Source organism: Pipra filicauda, unplaced genomic scaffold (genome assembly GCF_003945595.2).
Source record: "Pipra filicauda isolate LSUMZ 115617 unplaced genomic scaffold, ASM394559v2 scaffold323_size1005334_pilon, whole genome shotgun sequence".
Lineage (NCBI taxonomy): Eukaryota > Metazoa > Chordata > Aves > Passeriformes > Pipridae > Pipra > Pipra filicauda.
In genome coordinates, this window is record NW_024104447.1 from 108,504 (window position 1) to 125,669 (window position 17,166).

The window sequence follows — 17,166 nt, forward strand, 5'->3', positions numbered from 1 at the left end:
AGCCTTCCAAGTTATGCACCCTATATATCGTAACACTATAGAGCCAGAACATTCACTAGGATCAGTGCGTCTCCCTGAATAAGAGAGCAGATTTGGAGCTGTCCTAGTTAGGACAGCTGAGACCAGTTCATCACTGGATGGGTGTAACACAAAACTGTGTATTCTATAGCCTTCCATGCCATTTCCCAGAAACTGTTATCAATGAACCATTTACAATATCTGCACATAGAGCCTGACTCCTCAGGCTATAAACTAGGTGTTAAAAGGCCTGCGAGATAGGAGTTGCTCTTGTCCTCACACCCATTAGGAACCCCCTGCCCTGAGGGAGGTACTGAGCATTCCTGCCTGAACTGGAGGATATATAATCTTGGAGTCTTGGGACTTTTTTAACCACTCGTGGGATCCAGAGGAAGACTGCAGATCACCACTCTCAACCAGACTGCAGACCACCACTCTCAACCAGACTGCAGACCACCACTCTCGACTGGACTGCAACCACCACTTTTCAACCAGACTGCAATCACCACTCTTGACCAGACTGCACCAGCACTCTCACCAACAGGTTTTCCCCTCTCCTTTCCTTTGGACTCAGGGGGCCCGAAGAACACCACTCTGTTCATGCCCCAGGGTGCTGGGTTATACATTTGGGTTTTGTGGGTTAAAACCAATTGTTTGTCTGTATTGTATTATTTTATTAAATTGTTATTCTGACTTATAATCTCTCTTTTGAGTGGAGTTCATTTCCCCTGCTGGTTTACCTTTAAACCAGCACAGGAGCCAAAGCCATTTGAGTGTTTCTGAGTTACACTAAGGTAACAAAAGAACATGTCTATCGATCAAGATAAAGTGACAAACTCATGAAAATCAAAGCTCAGGCACAAACTGATCCCTTCTTCTCTCACCACCCCCCCCTTACCTTCAAATGGATGTAGCAATCTTTGAGCTCGGTTTGTCTGACCAGGGGCCCTTCCACAGGCCCAAACTGTGTTCGCTTCGGGATGCGCCGTTTGGAGAACACTCCTCCCAAAAACCTGTCAATGTAGAGCACCAGGGGCAGGCTGGCCCTCGCCCGGGTCAGCACGGGCCGGTTGGGGATGGGGTGCAGAGGGCCGTGTTTGGGGCACACCGAGGGGTGTGCATTATTGCACTCCTCACACCCTGCACACAAAGGCAGAGAGGACACTGTCAGGCACACACTCAGATGCAGCTCACAGACAGCCTTATCTCTCTCTAAACCTCTTTGGCTCAGCTGTGGGAACATTATGCCAATAGTCTGTCTAGATTTTACAACATTAGAGAGGGTAGCCTCCTGCAAAATGAAGAACAAAGCAGTTCAGAGACTTTACCCGAGACAGAATCTTGTCTTGTCAGTACAGCAGCCCAATGTGAGTCCACATTTCTGGGCATAAAGGTGTTTACTCATTACTGCTAAAATCGGAATTGTTCTCAACTCCGTTTATTGATGGAGGAGAAAGAAAAAAGGGGAGGGCAGGCAATACATGAAATACTACTTCAAATGCTTACACAAATCATTGGGATCAAAGGGTCGAGGTGGATCTGGATCCCATTCATCCATGTCAGAGTCTTCCCCATCTTCATCTTCATCTTCATCCTCATCATCTTCCTCTTTTGTTTCTATCCTTTCCATTTGATTCTGCAGAGGTGCTAAAGGGTCAGAACCATCCACTGCCTCCATGGGAGGTAACACCTGGTTATGCACCGGTAATGATGCCTGGGGAAAGAATTCACAAACCATTAAAATTGATTCAGGAAGAAAACTACACTTATAAAGATGAGCAATGAAGGTCCTTGCTAGTCTACCCTTCCTGCTTCCTTTGGTAATGGAGAGAAGGACAAGGGGAAGTGAAGCGGCTGATAAACAACTGCTGAGGGATGTTTTGTGTTGCTGCTGCTGAGGCCTCGCTCAGGACACCTCTGTGTCACTCCCTGTCTCCACTCTTCCAAGAACTCAGTTCCCAGGAGAAGAAACTGAAATCAGGGAAGCTCTGCACCCTCACAGAACTGTTGAAACAAAGTCCAGGCTCTGTGGAAATAATCTAGAGCCTAAAGCTGTATTTTAACTTCTTTTGTACAAGTGAGAAAATCCTGCACTTTGGTACATGATCTTTTAAAACCAATCCCAAAAGCACACAGGCAGAGATAATAAGGGATGAGGTAACACGGGGCCTAGATATAAACTATGGGCCATGAAGGACAGTTGAGACCATTGCATTCTTCCACTAATTTTCAAGTTTATCCCTTTATTTCCCTAAAAAAACAATTAAGTATTTTAAATGCAGTGCATATTTCATCATCCACACAGGTTTCTCAGGTGGAGAAAAAAAATCCTACCCCCAGTAAAGCTGCCTGAAAACACTGTCAAGGAGACCACTGGCAAGTGGATGTTGCTGTGACAGTCAGCGTTACACCTTCTGTTATCTTCACTTTCCAAAACTGAGAGGAGAATTTTAAGGTGGCTGCTCAAGACAGAACCATCTGTACAACAAGTTTCTCTGTATATTAAACACATGATCTCTCCTAAAAAAACCCCACACATTTCATGGTGAGACTATGGAAGACAGTACAAATCTGTGCTACAGTTTCTCACACTCAGCCACGTGCCATCCCCTGAGATGATGGAGCAATGGAATCAGGACATGGAAAAGGAAAGGGTGCCTGGCACTTACTCTATCTGCTTGTGGCCCCTGCTCCAGAGCCACTGGCTGGGGGGGGTCGGCAACGCTGCCGAGCACGGACAGGTTGGTGGGGTTCATGCTCTGAGCAGCAGCAGGCAAGAGCACCGTTACCTAAAATCACAGGCACTCATTTTAGCACTGCACAGTTCCATCAGGCACTTTCACATGGGCCCTGCCCACCATGCACAGCTCCCTCGAGCCCTGCACTCACTGGAAACTACAGCACTGCAATGATCTCGAGGGTTTTAGAGAGGGGTGATGGGCTTGGAAGGAACCTGCAGCTCCAGGGACAAAGGGAAAGGCTTCAAACCTCAGTCTAGACTTTGCAACTTCTGAATTACCTATCACCCATTTTTAAATCAAGGCCCTACCCAGCCTGGGTTCAAACAGCACTAAAAGATGTGAGGAACTCTTCAGCTCCTGGTAAAACCAGTGATTTGGGGTCTTTTTCTCTTCTATGCACAAATTTACTTTTTTTTTTTAAGGGAAAAGGTAAAGAAGGGAAAAGAGACGTCTCCTCTTTTTTGCCTATCTTTCTTTTTCTCAAGCAAACCCTGCTCATGGCAGGGTGTTGGAATTAGATGAGCTTTAAGGCCCCTTCCAATCCAAACTATTCTGTGATTTTATGATCCAAGATCCATTAAAAATGAATCCAAGACAAGTGTATTGACCTCACTGGAAGATCAAACTCTCAAACTAGAGGATTCCAACCATTATTTTCCTCTACATTATTTGGTCACACTATACATTTCTGTTTACATACTTTTTTGGTGCAGTAACAACCAAATTAATGCCTATTACCACACTGTTCTCACACATTCAGCAATAAAACTAAGCAGAAATAAGATCCCAGGAATCACCTTTCCTATCTTTTGTTTCCTGCTTATCTGTACAGGAATTTGCACAGGTATCCCACATGATGTTTCATCCTTCTCTACAGTTGACATCATGTGGTTTCTAGTTTGTGCCTCTGACTGTTAAGTAGCTTTTATGCTAAAATCCAAGCCCCTGCCTCTCTGCAGAGTGCTTAATAAATATCAGATAAAACTGAGTGCAGTGAATTGTGCCAGCAGTGAAGGAGCAGACAAGAAAATCCATAACACAAGGAGACAATCTTAAAACTCCAAATCTAATTGCTTTAAGAGGTATTAAGAGTAATTTATGAAACTGCTTAAAAACTACAGCAAAAAGACTTCAGGGAGCAGTGCGATGGTAAAGAGGACACCAGGATGACAGCTGAACTAAGCTGTCTAGTATTTTCATTTCTGATGCCAAGTGGCAACAGGAAAGGCATTATTATTCCATGGCACAGCTCCAGTCTGCCAGCGAGCAGAGGGTCACACGAGCTTGTACCTACTATTAGCATTGCCTACTCCTAATCACACTTCAAACATACCCTTACTTCCATTTCCATGTCAGGCACTGCACAGAGTATAGGCATTATTTTTAAAAACTTTTCAATTTCTTTTTAAGATAAAGTTTCTTTTTAAAGACAAGGGGAGCTTTCATTGTTATTTTATCATTTGTTATCAGTTCAGGGATGTCCCACGTGACATGCTGATGTAAAAACACCTGCAGAGGCAGGAGTTGCCACAATAAGGGATTAACTAGCCACCAAAAAATTAATATATCTGCCAGGACTGATGTCAGAAAGTGCTGGAAGGGAGGACAGGCTGAGGACACACGCAAGTGCTCTCGCCCTTGTACCTGGGATGGTAACAGCACATCTCCTGTTAGGGTCTCATCAGCACTGCACACAAGTAACCTCTACTTTTAATTAATCATGTGTGTTAAATAAGCTTTAAGACAATTAAATAGGAATTTTTGGCTTCTTAATGCAGGGAAATTGATGTAGCAAAATATTCCAGAGAACCAGAAGACAGGTAACACCTTTACTGTGTCAATCATTATAAACTGTTGAGGCACAGACAGGAAACAAAGTCTTTGAGCAATAAAATTTGTTTTCAGCACACATTCAACCCTTCGCTCTGCCCCAAGACTGTCAGTAAACACCCATTTTAATGATGACTTGAGTGATGATTCAGATCCAACACATCCATTCACACATGCCATTAAAGCAGTAATGATTTAAAGTCCATGACAGCAGAGAATTTCAACTAGAGAGACCTGAAAGTAGCTGTCTATACCTGGTTACCACAACACAGTCCCCAAAGATAAGTAAGAGTTAACAATAAAACCTGTGCATCCATGAGGCACTACAAAAAAAGGAAAATCATCAAAACTTTATAAGCACAGGCTCCATTTTATTCTATTCCCAGCCTACCTCACATTGGCAAGCCCAGCACACCCTGGTAAGGTAAGGGAGCCACTCACTGAACTTCCTCAGGTTTTACACTTCATTTCCTGTGAAGCTTCTAGTAAAAGTAGCATTTGATCCAATTTTTCTATCCCTCAAGAGCCTTTGGTGGACTTAAAAGGCATTTGGATCAGAATCTGTATGAGGACAACTGCAAACCCAGCCTTTCCAGAATGGCATGTTCAGATAAAGTCAGCCACATCTGCTGCTGACTCATTTAAAGGGACACTGTTGAAAGATTTTTCATTATATCTAGGGCAGTAAATTAGAATTTTTGTTGAGCATGAATTGAAGTCAATAAACTCAAAGTCTTAACTTTGAGTCAATAAACTCAGTCTTAACTTTCATTATCATTCATGCACAAGCTGGCCATAGCAATAGTGGCTTTTTGCCCTTGATCAGGATGACAGGACATAACTGAAGACTGGTTTTGGACAATTGCAGGGACAGTCGTTACCCTCTAGCACCACAACAATGTCCCTTTACCTTCCCTAACTCTCCCCTTACAGTTTCAGGTCCAAGATAAGCAGTGTCTCTTCCTTACCTGCTGGGTGGTGGCATCCTGTTGGACATAAGCCACTTGGGATGGATCTGTAAACAGAGTCTAGACAAAGTGAAAAAGGCTTATCAAACCAGCCCTGGTGTTGTTTACTCCCAAGTCACACAAAAATTACCCTGCCACCAAGAAATTACCCACATTTAAGCCTCTGCCAACTTCTAACATGACTATTATCACAGAACTTTACTTCGACTTACCCAAGTGGATCTACACAGATAGAAATTAAAATTGGGTGGTGCTCCATAGAAATTTAATATCATAATTATGTGGCACTTTTCATCTGTATAACTAAAGTGTTTCACCTGGTTTATCTTTTTTAATTACAGAAATCATTTGTCAGTTGTTAATTTGATAGAATCTACGGGATTCTAATTCAATTCAAAATCTCTACCAAAACTACTTAAGGGCAGGATAGAAGATAACTGTGAGGTTTTTCTTCCTGCAAATTCACAAGACTTCTGCACACTTTCTTTTGAGGAGCTATCAGGCACATCCCACATGTAAATTTAGTAAGGGCAAGATGCTGTTTAATTTCATAGAAGATATGCCAACTCCAATATTCTGCAAGAACAGCCCTGATGGGAGCCTGGAAAAGCAAGACTCAGATGAAAACTAAGGATTGACTGAGGTCAGCCTTGCCTACTTTGCCAAAACCTGAGCTTGTAGCAGCCTGGCTCAACAAAATAAGGCATAATACAATTTCCTTTAGCACTGTGATAATTTAATCTCAGTTGCGTGACAGTATCTTTTGACAAAATGATAGTATTCAGAGTTTTGGAGTTAGTTGTCAGTAACTTCCTGGGAGATATACTCCCAAAATATCCTCTCAGGACATCCCACCACGTAAGAGCTGTTTTCATGTAACAGCTGAGGGCTGCACAGGACAGACCGTGCCATGAGGCCCTGCCAGCGTGGCTGGGGGTGTCAGGTACGTGCACTTTGCAGCTCTGCTAATCTCTCCTGTCAGCAAAAACATTATAAAACACCCTCCACAAAGCCAGCCTGGTCCTTTTGAATCTGTCCACACAGAGCCACAGATGCACAGCATATTAACCCCATCCAAACACATGCTGTCAGGGAATAAAAGCTATTTGATATGATTATGCAAAAGCAAAAGAATATAAAAGGTCTATAAAATCAACAACTCTGCAGAAAGACTACAAAATTAGGTTGAATACACTGAGATCCTCTGCAAAGAGACACAACTGTTATTGTAACTATCGATTAGGACAACTGCGTTACACAAAACAAGGACTCTTCCAGAAGGCACATAGATGGCTTTTAGCTTTTTACTGAATACAACAGAGGCAGAATTTCTGGAGAGATTATCCATGTTTTGGAAAACACCTTTGAGTTAATTATAATCTCGTCCACCTTCAGTGAAATAACCAGCATTTCACAATTCATAGCCTCCACATCCTTTGATGAGCACATTTGCACGTCAGACAAATGAACAGCACGAAGTCCCTGCTCAGCAGTGGGCAGGAAAAACTGCTATTTTCCAGTCGTACCACTTGGCTGGTGACTGGCTTTCATCCCAAAAAAGACTGGTTTGTTTTCTAGGTGCCAAACCCGGGCTGGGCTGGGAACCACACGTGCCTGCGTAGCCTCCACGGGGTGGATGTAAACGAGGGTGTGCTCTGAGGTGTCCACCGAGGTGTAGGAGGTGCCATCGGCCGTGTAAACCACCTGCTGGGACGGGCCCCGCTCCTGCTCGTCGCTGTACACGATCTGCGCCACCGCCCCCCCCTCGGGGACAAAGTGCACCTGGGGGGAAAACACATCCTGGAGTGACACCACAGCAGGTCTGGGGGACAACACAGGCTGCCTTGGGAAGCAGGGAGAACCTCAGTTTGAAATTGTCACTGTGTAACACACATTTAAAATCTCATTGAATTATGGTGGCAATATGGAAACCTGGGCACCAACTCCCATCAGTTCCTGGTTTTACTCTGCATTGTAACTCAACTGGTATAAACGGCACCCACCCATACTTAGTTCTTGCACTAAGAACAAGAGAAGAAAAGAGAAGCCTAAGAGAAGAAGTTCATATTTGAACTGGTGTATGTATGGAATTTATTGGTACGTTGTTTCCCTTTATGCTCATGTTCCTTTCTGGATTTATGATAATTACTTCATTCAGCTAATTTCTTTTATCTTATGAAGGGCTAACAGAACTTATTAACTCTGATATTACTTCAAGTTATAGTACTGCACCTCTCAGAGGCAGCAGTAGGGCATGTGAGATTGCTTCTCTCTAGTATGTACATGCAGTATCAGGAGAAAATTCAGCTATTTAAACAGACAAACGTAACTGAAAGCATTAAGCAATGATTCCAAGGACTACTGGAACAAGTTATGTCTACGGCAGCAGTTTAAATCCAAACAAGTTGATTTTGACAGAACATTATGATCATAAATGATTAGTGGCCTACATTAGACAAGTCAGAATACTGAATTCCAGTGGAAATAGGAACACATTTAGCTTTTGACATCCTTTATATGCTGAAAACCTTTTCCAGTGTATAGGAAAATAGGACAGTTAGCAGGAAACCTAGTTTGAGTATCTGTATTCATTTTCACATCAAACACTTTCACATAAAACGATGCTACAGTTACATGTTTTGTTTATTTTGTTTCACCTTTCAGCTTATGCTGCAGGAGACACCTGGTACTCCCCCGTGGCTGCTCAGTGCTGATTCTGTACAATAAATCCTCAAACAAACACTACAGTTTCACATTTGGAGAGCACTCTGCAAATACTAATTAAGCCTTAAAACTGCTGTGTGCAAACAGCAGCATAGTTATCCCCCTTGTAGAGAGAAGGGAACAGGAGCATTGAAAACTGCCTTTCTTGGCAAATTTCAAAGCTAGAAATTACCAGGAGAGGCAGAATTTCTCAGCTTGTGTGTCAAATGCCATGCAGCACCCTCTTCATTACATACTTAAAAGAATAAATCAATTTACAGCCTTTTAGAAATTCCCAGCTGCGTTGTCTCAGAGTCAGAGGGACGAGCTGCACGCATCAGAATCTGACTGCATTAGTCGCCTACAATTAACATTTCTCCCTTCCTCAGTACCCAGATGTCTGACAGGAAAAAATTATTCATTACTTTCCCCAAGGTCCACCCACAGCTCCAACTGATTCGACTGATGCCATCAAACAGGCTGCCACAGACCAAAGATTTTGTTAATATTCATTACTCTGAGTACCCTTTTACTTTCCCACATGGTTATATATACATATATATATATATATATATATATATATTTGGACACCGAAACTTCTAGAGCCACTGGCTGGTTTTATTCAGCTCGGTTTTAGAGCTTTGTGTCTTCACTGCTGTGGTTTGCACAGCTCAGTTTCTGAAGCTTTAATCCAAAATCACCACAAACATGTTTGTATTTCTCCTCAAATAAAAAGCTGAGCTTCCAGACACTAAGCCAGGGTTGGATGGGAAACAAAACCTCCGCATCAATCCCAATCCATCCTGAGCAGAATGAGCTCCGAAAAGCACTAATCACCTGAGCAGTGCTCTGTTCCTGTGCTGCAGACTCAGCCCACACCTGGGAACCTTCCTCTTTCAAGTCCATCTCCTCCCTGCTGGGGTGTTCCATGAGAAGAGGGATCTACTGGAGGAATGTCTAGCTGGAGGGATTCATCTGTTCACTGTGTTTCTGCTTCCAGAGGACAAGGTGATCTTCAGCAACATGGCTGTAAAAACGCAGAGGGCAGAAATGTTAAAACCAGTGTGAGGTAATTACTATCATCGGCTACCACACTTCTGTACCACACAGAGTAAAGCAGGCCTGGCTTTACAAACACTTCCTTTTAGACCCAAACGCCTTAGTTAGGGGAATAAAGGAAGAGAAATCTTATTTCATTTGCCATGGTCAAGTCATGCTGTACAACACTTTCCATGTCCCATTGAGGAAACAAGTTAACCATTTCTACAGCAGCACTGAAACATTACACTGAATTCTTCCGGCACATCTTTCCTTGGCCACAGGCAGACCACGACACATTCTCCACATTGTCCTTCTGGCACCTACAAGCCTAGAAATCAATAAATAATGCAAAAAATGGACCCTAGGCTTCCAACAGGAAAACACTACATTCAGAGATGCATGACCAGTTTGCCTGGTTTTGGGGGAGCACAAAAGGGCTTTCCATGAACAGGCAGCTTTCACCTTGGACAAAACCACAGTCCTGGGTAGTACAAGGCAGTGTTACGACAGCCAACTTCTAAAAAAGAACAATGAAACTCAAGCTCTAATTCACATGAGCCCCAAGATCCCGACAAACTGCTTCCAAGCTTGATTTTATTCACCTCTCACAGTTTTATTGGGGCCTCTCAATCTGCCGTTGGGATCCCAGTAGTGTAATTTACAGCTCTGGTGATTGGTTTAGTCAGTGGTTCAGCACCTTCCCAATCCTTCTCCTCTAATGTCATATTAAATCACAGGAATTAGCATGAGGCTGAGCCCATTTAATTTCTCAGCTCCTCCAATTAAGTTTATTTTATACCCAGTGCCTCTCTGGACCCATCCAATGCCAGTACCAGCCTGTGCTCCAAGAGGGAAGCAGAAGGCTCCTTGCTGATGCTTTCATTCATTTGCATTTTAAATGCAAATTATTTTAGTCATAATTTATCCCTATAAATGTTAGCATTTGGCTTGTCATTGACAAACTGAAAAATAGATAAGGAGGGGTAGAAAAAGCAGCAGGCACTTTCTGCCTCCTGCTAATTTTGCCAGCAAGGACTGAGCTATACAGACCCGAGCACTGACTGTTCCACCAGTCCTGGCCAAGGAGAAATCAACAGGAGAGGGAAGTCTCACAGTAACACCACTGAACTGCGTGGTAGAGGGGAAAAAATGGGAATAAAGGGACAGAAATCTTATCTCCATCGACATTGCTCAATACAAAACATCCCCAAAAAGCACTGAGGAGAAAAATTAAAAACAAATCCATGTACCTGAGTGCAACGCTTGAGCTCAGGATCTCATTAGTACCAGCAAATTAACTGCAGCAAACAATTAGGAGTGATAAACACCAGCCTTGCTCTGCAAGTGTGAAAGCCAGGGTCATTCACAGATAAATATTATTAGATAAATATCATGTCTTTCAGATAAATATTATTAGATAAATATCATGTCTTTATATGCCCCAGAACACACAAGCTCTGATCTATAAATAAATATCATCCATCCCTACACAGCACCTTTTATCCAGCTACTTGTCATGTTATTAAGGATTAAATCAGGGATTTTCTCATACCTAATCCTACCTCATTCACTGACCTCCAGCGATCACCACGGTGTGACACGTGACAGCATTTTTGTCAGTAACACACTCTGAGCAATTTTTATGTAAAATTTAACACCCATCCTGTTGATATTCTTTGGTTGGTTTATCCCGAACAGCTCTTTTCCTTAACTGTCAGTATTAATCAAGAGCCAATTCAGATAATTGCACTAACAATAGCCAGTAGTTTAATCAATTACCTAATTGCTTAGAAAAATAAACACTATAAGTTTCAATTTTGGGTGGCTTGATTTAAAAAAAAAATCTAATTAACCTGTTAAAAAGAATATAATTAAATTAACCAGTGATTGAATTAAGGGAAAGGCACAGTTCTAGCTAATTCCACATGGTGCAACAAGTAGCAGAATTTTTGGCTGACCTTCCCCACCAGCAGACACTGAAGGGCTGAGGGAAGATGCTGACTCACTCCTGCAGACTCATTTTGGCACAAATACCCTACAACTTTAGTGCAAAGGAGACCAAAGAGTTCAGGCAGGGCCTTTAATAGACAAAATGGGGCATTACGATTCATCTCTGGAAAAAAATAGTACCAAAGAGTTGCAAAGGAAAGCAGAAGACAGTCATGTCGTGTTTCTGAAGTTAGCACTCATGTGAAATCTTGGGGGGAAAAAAAAGCAAGGCTGAGCCAACTTCAGGGGCTCGGTGGTGCAGTTTCTATAAATGGTCCTGTTATTGCTGTTCTTCACAGAAATGAAAATAATAAACAGCTCAGCCAATTGTGCACCAATAAGGGACAATATCAGGAGCTGCAGGATTTGCTGATACTTTCAACTTCTGTACTTCCAAATACATCCTAGATCTGCCTCTGGTGTGCATTCCTACCAAAGCTTGGATGTCCATGAATTCTATCAGCATTTCTATAATCACCAAGATACACTGAGAAGCACATTTCCCTGGAAACATAGGTGTGTTGAGAGAGGAGTGCAGGACACAGGCTGTGTCCCAGAGAGGTCCCAAGGACTGGCAACAAAGAGCACAGGAGGCAGGAGCAAGTGTTGATATTTAGCTGTGAAACAAGCCCAAGGGCAGGAGCTGGAAAACATGATGTGGCCCCAAGTCACTGCCACAGAACTGCCTGGAAACACCAACACCTGAGGGAGTTTTCTAACACTGATGACAAAGACCAAACTAACTTTGCTCACTACTCCTCCATAGGAGTAACTAACTCCTCCTGTTAATCCTGCAGGATCTAATTTCTTCCTCTAAAACCTCCTTTTAATACCCATTACAGCTCTGACACCGACAACCACAGCACCCTGAGACTTTAACCACTTCCCTGTGAGTTCCTCTCAGTTTTGGTGGTTTTTCAGCAGAAATAAACATGGAACTTTGGGCATAAGCACTGCCAAACCGTTGGCATGCAGGGAGCACTCTCTGCACTGTTTGCCCATGGATTATCCTTTGCAATTGTTGATTTTTCTCACCATATCTCACACACATGAGACATTTTCAGACAAGCTAACCAAACACCAGGACGAGCACCTCAATGTGAAGCTCTGCTATGACCAAAGGATTACCATATGAATTTGTACAACAATTTGAAACTGAATTGCAGAAATCCTACAAGAAAAAAAGATAATTAAAGATAAAAGGAGCTGTGATAGGATATACTCAGCTTTTTCCCAATATGGAGAAATTAGGCTACATTTTGCAATGATAATCCATGTAGAGATTAGTCAAACAATAAACAGCTTGCCTAAACTAATGTTAAATTTATGTGTTGTGTATGTCACAACTATATTCTCTCTCCTCAGTTCTGATCCACTGGTAATGACACTATAAAATTTAAGAGGCCTGGCTCAAATATTATTTAATACTCCATCATTTTTTGTCGTAACAAGTATTTCAATAACTTGGAGATGATGGAATTTGAAAGATTAGTCATATTATGAGGCACATCACCCAATAATCATCAACAAATCTATCAGCATCCCAATGTTTTCATCCAACCTCATAAGCATCATGCACATGAGTGAAAGCAATGCCAATGTGAGACGGTAAACCACTTACAACAACTGCAAAGACAGCATCTACCTCCCCAAAACAGCAGGCATGCCTCTCCCAGTCCACACTGGGTGATGGCACAAGCTGAAATGGTAGCAGGTATAAATATCTCCCAGTATCACTCCAGTACGTCAGAGTGGCGAGGCAGTGACAGTCCTGTGTGTCACTGGTGTGAATCAAATACAATGCGAACCAAGAACCAGCTCAGCTCCCATGACTTTGAAATATCTCCTCCAGTGGAAGATTAGCTCATTCTGAGCTGTGCAAGTAAATCAACCACCCCTTCAAGACAAAACAGGTTGGTCTCTACACCATTCACATTTACCTTCCTTTTTTCAACACCCTCTGGGACCTGCTGGTGTCACAGACCTCCAATTTTTCCTCTTAGTTTTTGCTTTTTACATCCAATCCAGAACATCTCATTAATAGCAAAGCTTCTCTGCAGCTCCTGATGCCTGGAAAGCACCTTTGTGTCATTGTCTGAAGAGTTCTTCATCTCTTTTGGAAATCTCGCTTGAAAACTCCTTTCGTCCTCCAGGACACTCTCCAGCTCCTCTCTCCTGTTCCTGTGGGATGGTGTTTCCTCTGGAGCTGTGTTATTAAATCAGCAACTTCCCCATGTACTGCATTCAGCTGCAGAGGATGGGAAAGCACTGCTCTAGGGGCAAAGTGGCTCATTCCCTATCCAGCAGAAATGTCCTTCCTGCCCTCAGCATCAGACCCCCTGAGCCATCACAACACCCACGTGTGACACCCCACACGTGCATCCGTGACTCCCCGAACACTCAGGGAGTGGCAGTGAATGGTGCTCTAACAGCAAAGTCACTGCCGTTTTGTGCTCAGTGTCTGAGTGTTTTGGACACAAGTTGAACACAGTGAACTCAGTGCTTCAAAGGAAAGCTCAGAAATTCAGAGAAAAACACCACCAAAAAAACCCAAAAATCAACAGTAACCACATTTTCTTGGCTATTAGGAATGGCAATTTCTCTCAACGCTGCAACTACACAAGAAGATACAGAGACAAAATCTCTGGGGAATTCGTCTGCAGCAACCTCTGCAAATCTCACTAAGGACATTCTACTGAAAAACCCAAGCCGGTGGCTGCCAAACACTCGTTTTTGTCCCTTCTCTGGAAAGAGAAGAATGGGGGAATATTAAAGCTGAGCGAGGGGCAAAGTCCCCCTCCCCGCTCAGGGAGCCATAAAGCCACTGCAGTGTCTCAAATGAGAACCCACTTTACAATAATGGTGCATAAAGCAGATAATGTGATTTACTCCCCGGTGTAAGGGAGGTTTGCCATCACCTGGGATTCCCTGCAGCAATAACAGCAGGGACTATTAGTTTAATCCTCCCAAGACTGAGCTCACTGACCACCCAGCCATGTGCAAAGGCAGCAAAATTGGTACAAAAGGGGGTTTATGACTCTGGGTCTTCCTCCAGCTTTTAATATGAAAATGATTTATTGTGTTCCAAAGGAACATCACATGTGTCTCCAAAAAGCTTTATCCGACACTTAAGTTAATTACCCCAGCTTTCCTAGAAGGCAGAGCGGGTGCATTTCCTGAGCTGCCTTGGCAGGAACAGGCTTTCAGTGCAGCAGGAAGGGTTTGAACCTCACTGAGGACTGAGTCACCACTGCGTCACCTCCTCTGCAGCACCATCCATCACACGCATACATTGTTTCAAGGAACTCTGGCTCTGGTGCTTTTTGCCTGAATGGTAACAATCAGGTAATATATAACCACAATATTTATGTTTTACTGGCAAGTTAAAAATGGAAATCATACATAGGGCTGGGACAGCAAGGATTATTTATTTCCACAAAAGGAAAAATGGCTTCAATTTATTTAGTCATGTAATACAGAGAAGAGCTCAGCCAAACACCAACTCAGTCTTTATTCCAATTGTGCATAACGGATCTATCTATATCCATATCCTTATGGCATATCCATCATAAGAAAAACAATGAGCTGGAAGAGAACTCTTAGATCGTCAAGGCCAGTCCTTTCTTACTGTGTCCAATGTGTCACAGTCCTTTTCCTCCAGGGACAGTGCCCAGGCACTAGAGGTGACAGCATGACCGCCTGATGGAACTATTCTCACAACCTGTGAGGTGAAAGTCCATTTCTACCACGGAATCCAGGAGATAACCCAGCTCCACAGGGACAGGTTAACATTCCTGGGGACTACCCGGGCTTGGCTCAGACACCTACTCAGAGCCGCTCTAAGGATGTTGAGTCCTAACTCTTGTATAACCAAGTTTCCCACAATATCTTCTCCCTCAGAGTGGGCAGAGACAAGTTCATGACTTTCTATATATGCACATGCTCTTCTTTAGTCACCTCTCCTCCCATTTGCTCAATATCTACATATCCACTCCAACTGACTCCTTTCTCCCGCCCTCAGCTTCCTGAATCCGTGACCACGTTCTCCACGTCACTTTTTTTCCCAATCTTTCATCCTCTGTGATATCATGGTGTGTTGTATCACTGCTTGAGGCAGTGACCCTGCCTTCCTAAATTTGGTTTATAAATGACAGAGGGAGAAGTTGATAAAACAAGAAAATAGGGAACACATGTATTTCAAAGTACAAGATGACAAAAAAAGGAAAAGTGTCTGTATCAATGTGTGCTACAGTGCTGCCTACACAGCCTTCAAGAAGGCACACTCAGGGTTTACTGTAAGAAAACAAACTGTTCCCCTCCAGCTTCCTCCTGCCACTTAGTCTCTCATTCTTTCCTACTCCAGCAGCTCTTCCCAAAGGAACTGTCAATTGGAAGGGGTTGTTCCCCTTCCTACAAGTGGATGGTGCTGCTCCCTTTCCCACCCCCCTGCACCTCTCCTCTGAATTAAATCACTCTTAAAATTCAAAAGACAAAACTACCTTGTTTCTGCCTATGAAAACCACACCTAAGCTGGCTCCTGCAGAATAGCTGCTTCTCTGAATTACCCCAGAGAACAAATGGACTATCTGCACCTTAAAGAAGTGAGGACTGAGAGAGAGACATCTCAGGGCTACACCATAACTTCTGTGTGTTTTACTAGCAGGAAATAAAAGCGACAAATAGGCCCCACTTCGTGTTTAAGTCCAAACAAAATTCACCATACAAAAGCAGCCCCTGTAATTAGCTACACTTAAAAGGCCATTAGAATTCAGTTTACCCAGCTGTAAGCAGCTGCAGGTGGTCAGGAACACACTCGAAGTGGCTACTGACTGCAAAGAAAATTACCCTGGCAATGCTCATCCAGGGATTTTCTGTGCAGGGTAGGAGTAAGAAGACACACCACAGACCCGTTTCTCTCTAAAAGCAAATTGTCAATTATTCCATCAGATAATATTAATAACAATGACATCGATATCTCATTCTCTAGCCAAGGTAGTAAAGCTGTCTGGTTTCACACATGTAGCAAAGTGCCAAAACCCATCTCAATTCAGGAGATAAGTTTTCCATTTAAGGACTGACTAGAGCAATACACCCTCTTGTATTATTTTTCCTAGAAATGAAGGCATTAGAAGGCTCGAGTCTGCCAATTATTTTATTGTGGCCACAAAAGCAGCAAAGAATCCTCTTGTAAAATCAGTTGGTGATTCATTAGCATCTCATCTTCTAACTGAACTAAAAGAAAAAAAATAACTGAATTATTAAAAATATACAGAGGAAAGCTTAAGTTCAGTATGGTCTCTATTCCCACTGAAACTCAAAGAGAAATCTTGACAGGCATTTTACACACCCATTTTTGTGCTTGTTCATTCTTTAAGGGCCTGTAAGAATCACAAATATATCATGATACAACAGACAGGTTGGTCCTCAGGTACCAAAAAATGCATTGCAAATACTGACCCTTCATTTGTCAAGGCTATGGAGGTCACTATCTTAAACTAGGTTTAAATTCTGATTTAGGGCCCCTGCAAGAGTCCTCCGGAGGTTTTGAAACGAACAGTGAACAAGAGGTGACCACACATAGCTTGGAAGATCTTGTACAGTGAAATAACCCTATAAAGGTGAGTTTTCTCTTTAGGATGAGTAATTCTGAAAGGCACAGCACCAGAACCTCATTTTTCCATTCCAACTTAATCATTTAACAAGCTCCCACAAATTTTTAATGGAACCGTGGAGTTTCAGGAGAAGGAACAGGACAAGCCACCACCAAAATGCGGGGAGCAAAAGATGCACAAAAAGCTACGTTCTATAACCACATCGCAGACCACAAGAACAGGGGTTTTGGCAAAGACAACCACGGTGGCACCAAGACCAGCACC

At 42.9% G+C, this 17,166-nt stretch overlaps 1 protein-coding gene across 5 annotated transcripts in view; it reads right to left on the minus strand.

Annotated features, from left to right (window-relative positions):
* PRDM10 (PR/SET domain 10) overlaps positions 1-17,166 on the minus strand; it is a 43,323-nt gene that overhangs the window by 24,814 nt on the left and 1,343 nt on the right. For 2 of the 5 annotated variants that reach the window (XM_027740517.2, XM_027740518.2), the window contains exons 2-7: positions 9,098-9,287; positions 7,172-7,339; positions 5,558-5,617; positions 2,688-2,807; positions 1,525-1,732; positions 917-1,158 (exon numbers count right to left, since the gene is read on the minus strand). In XM_027740517.2, the coding sequence (XP_027596318.1) occupies positions 917-1,158; positions 1,525-1,732; positions 2,688-2,807; positions 5,558-5,617; positions 7,172-7,339; positions 9,098-9,190 (891 nt within the window). In that variant the 5' untranslated portion in view covers positions 9,191-9,287. Of the gene's footprint in view, positions 1-916; positions 1,159-1,524; positions 1,733-2,687; positions 2,808-5,557; positions 5,618-7,171; positions 7,340-9,097; positions 16,523-17,166 lie in introns of all 5 variants that reach the window. The other 3 variants (XM_027740512.2, XM_039383747.1, XM_039383748.1) reach the window with 3 other exon arrangements.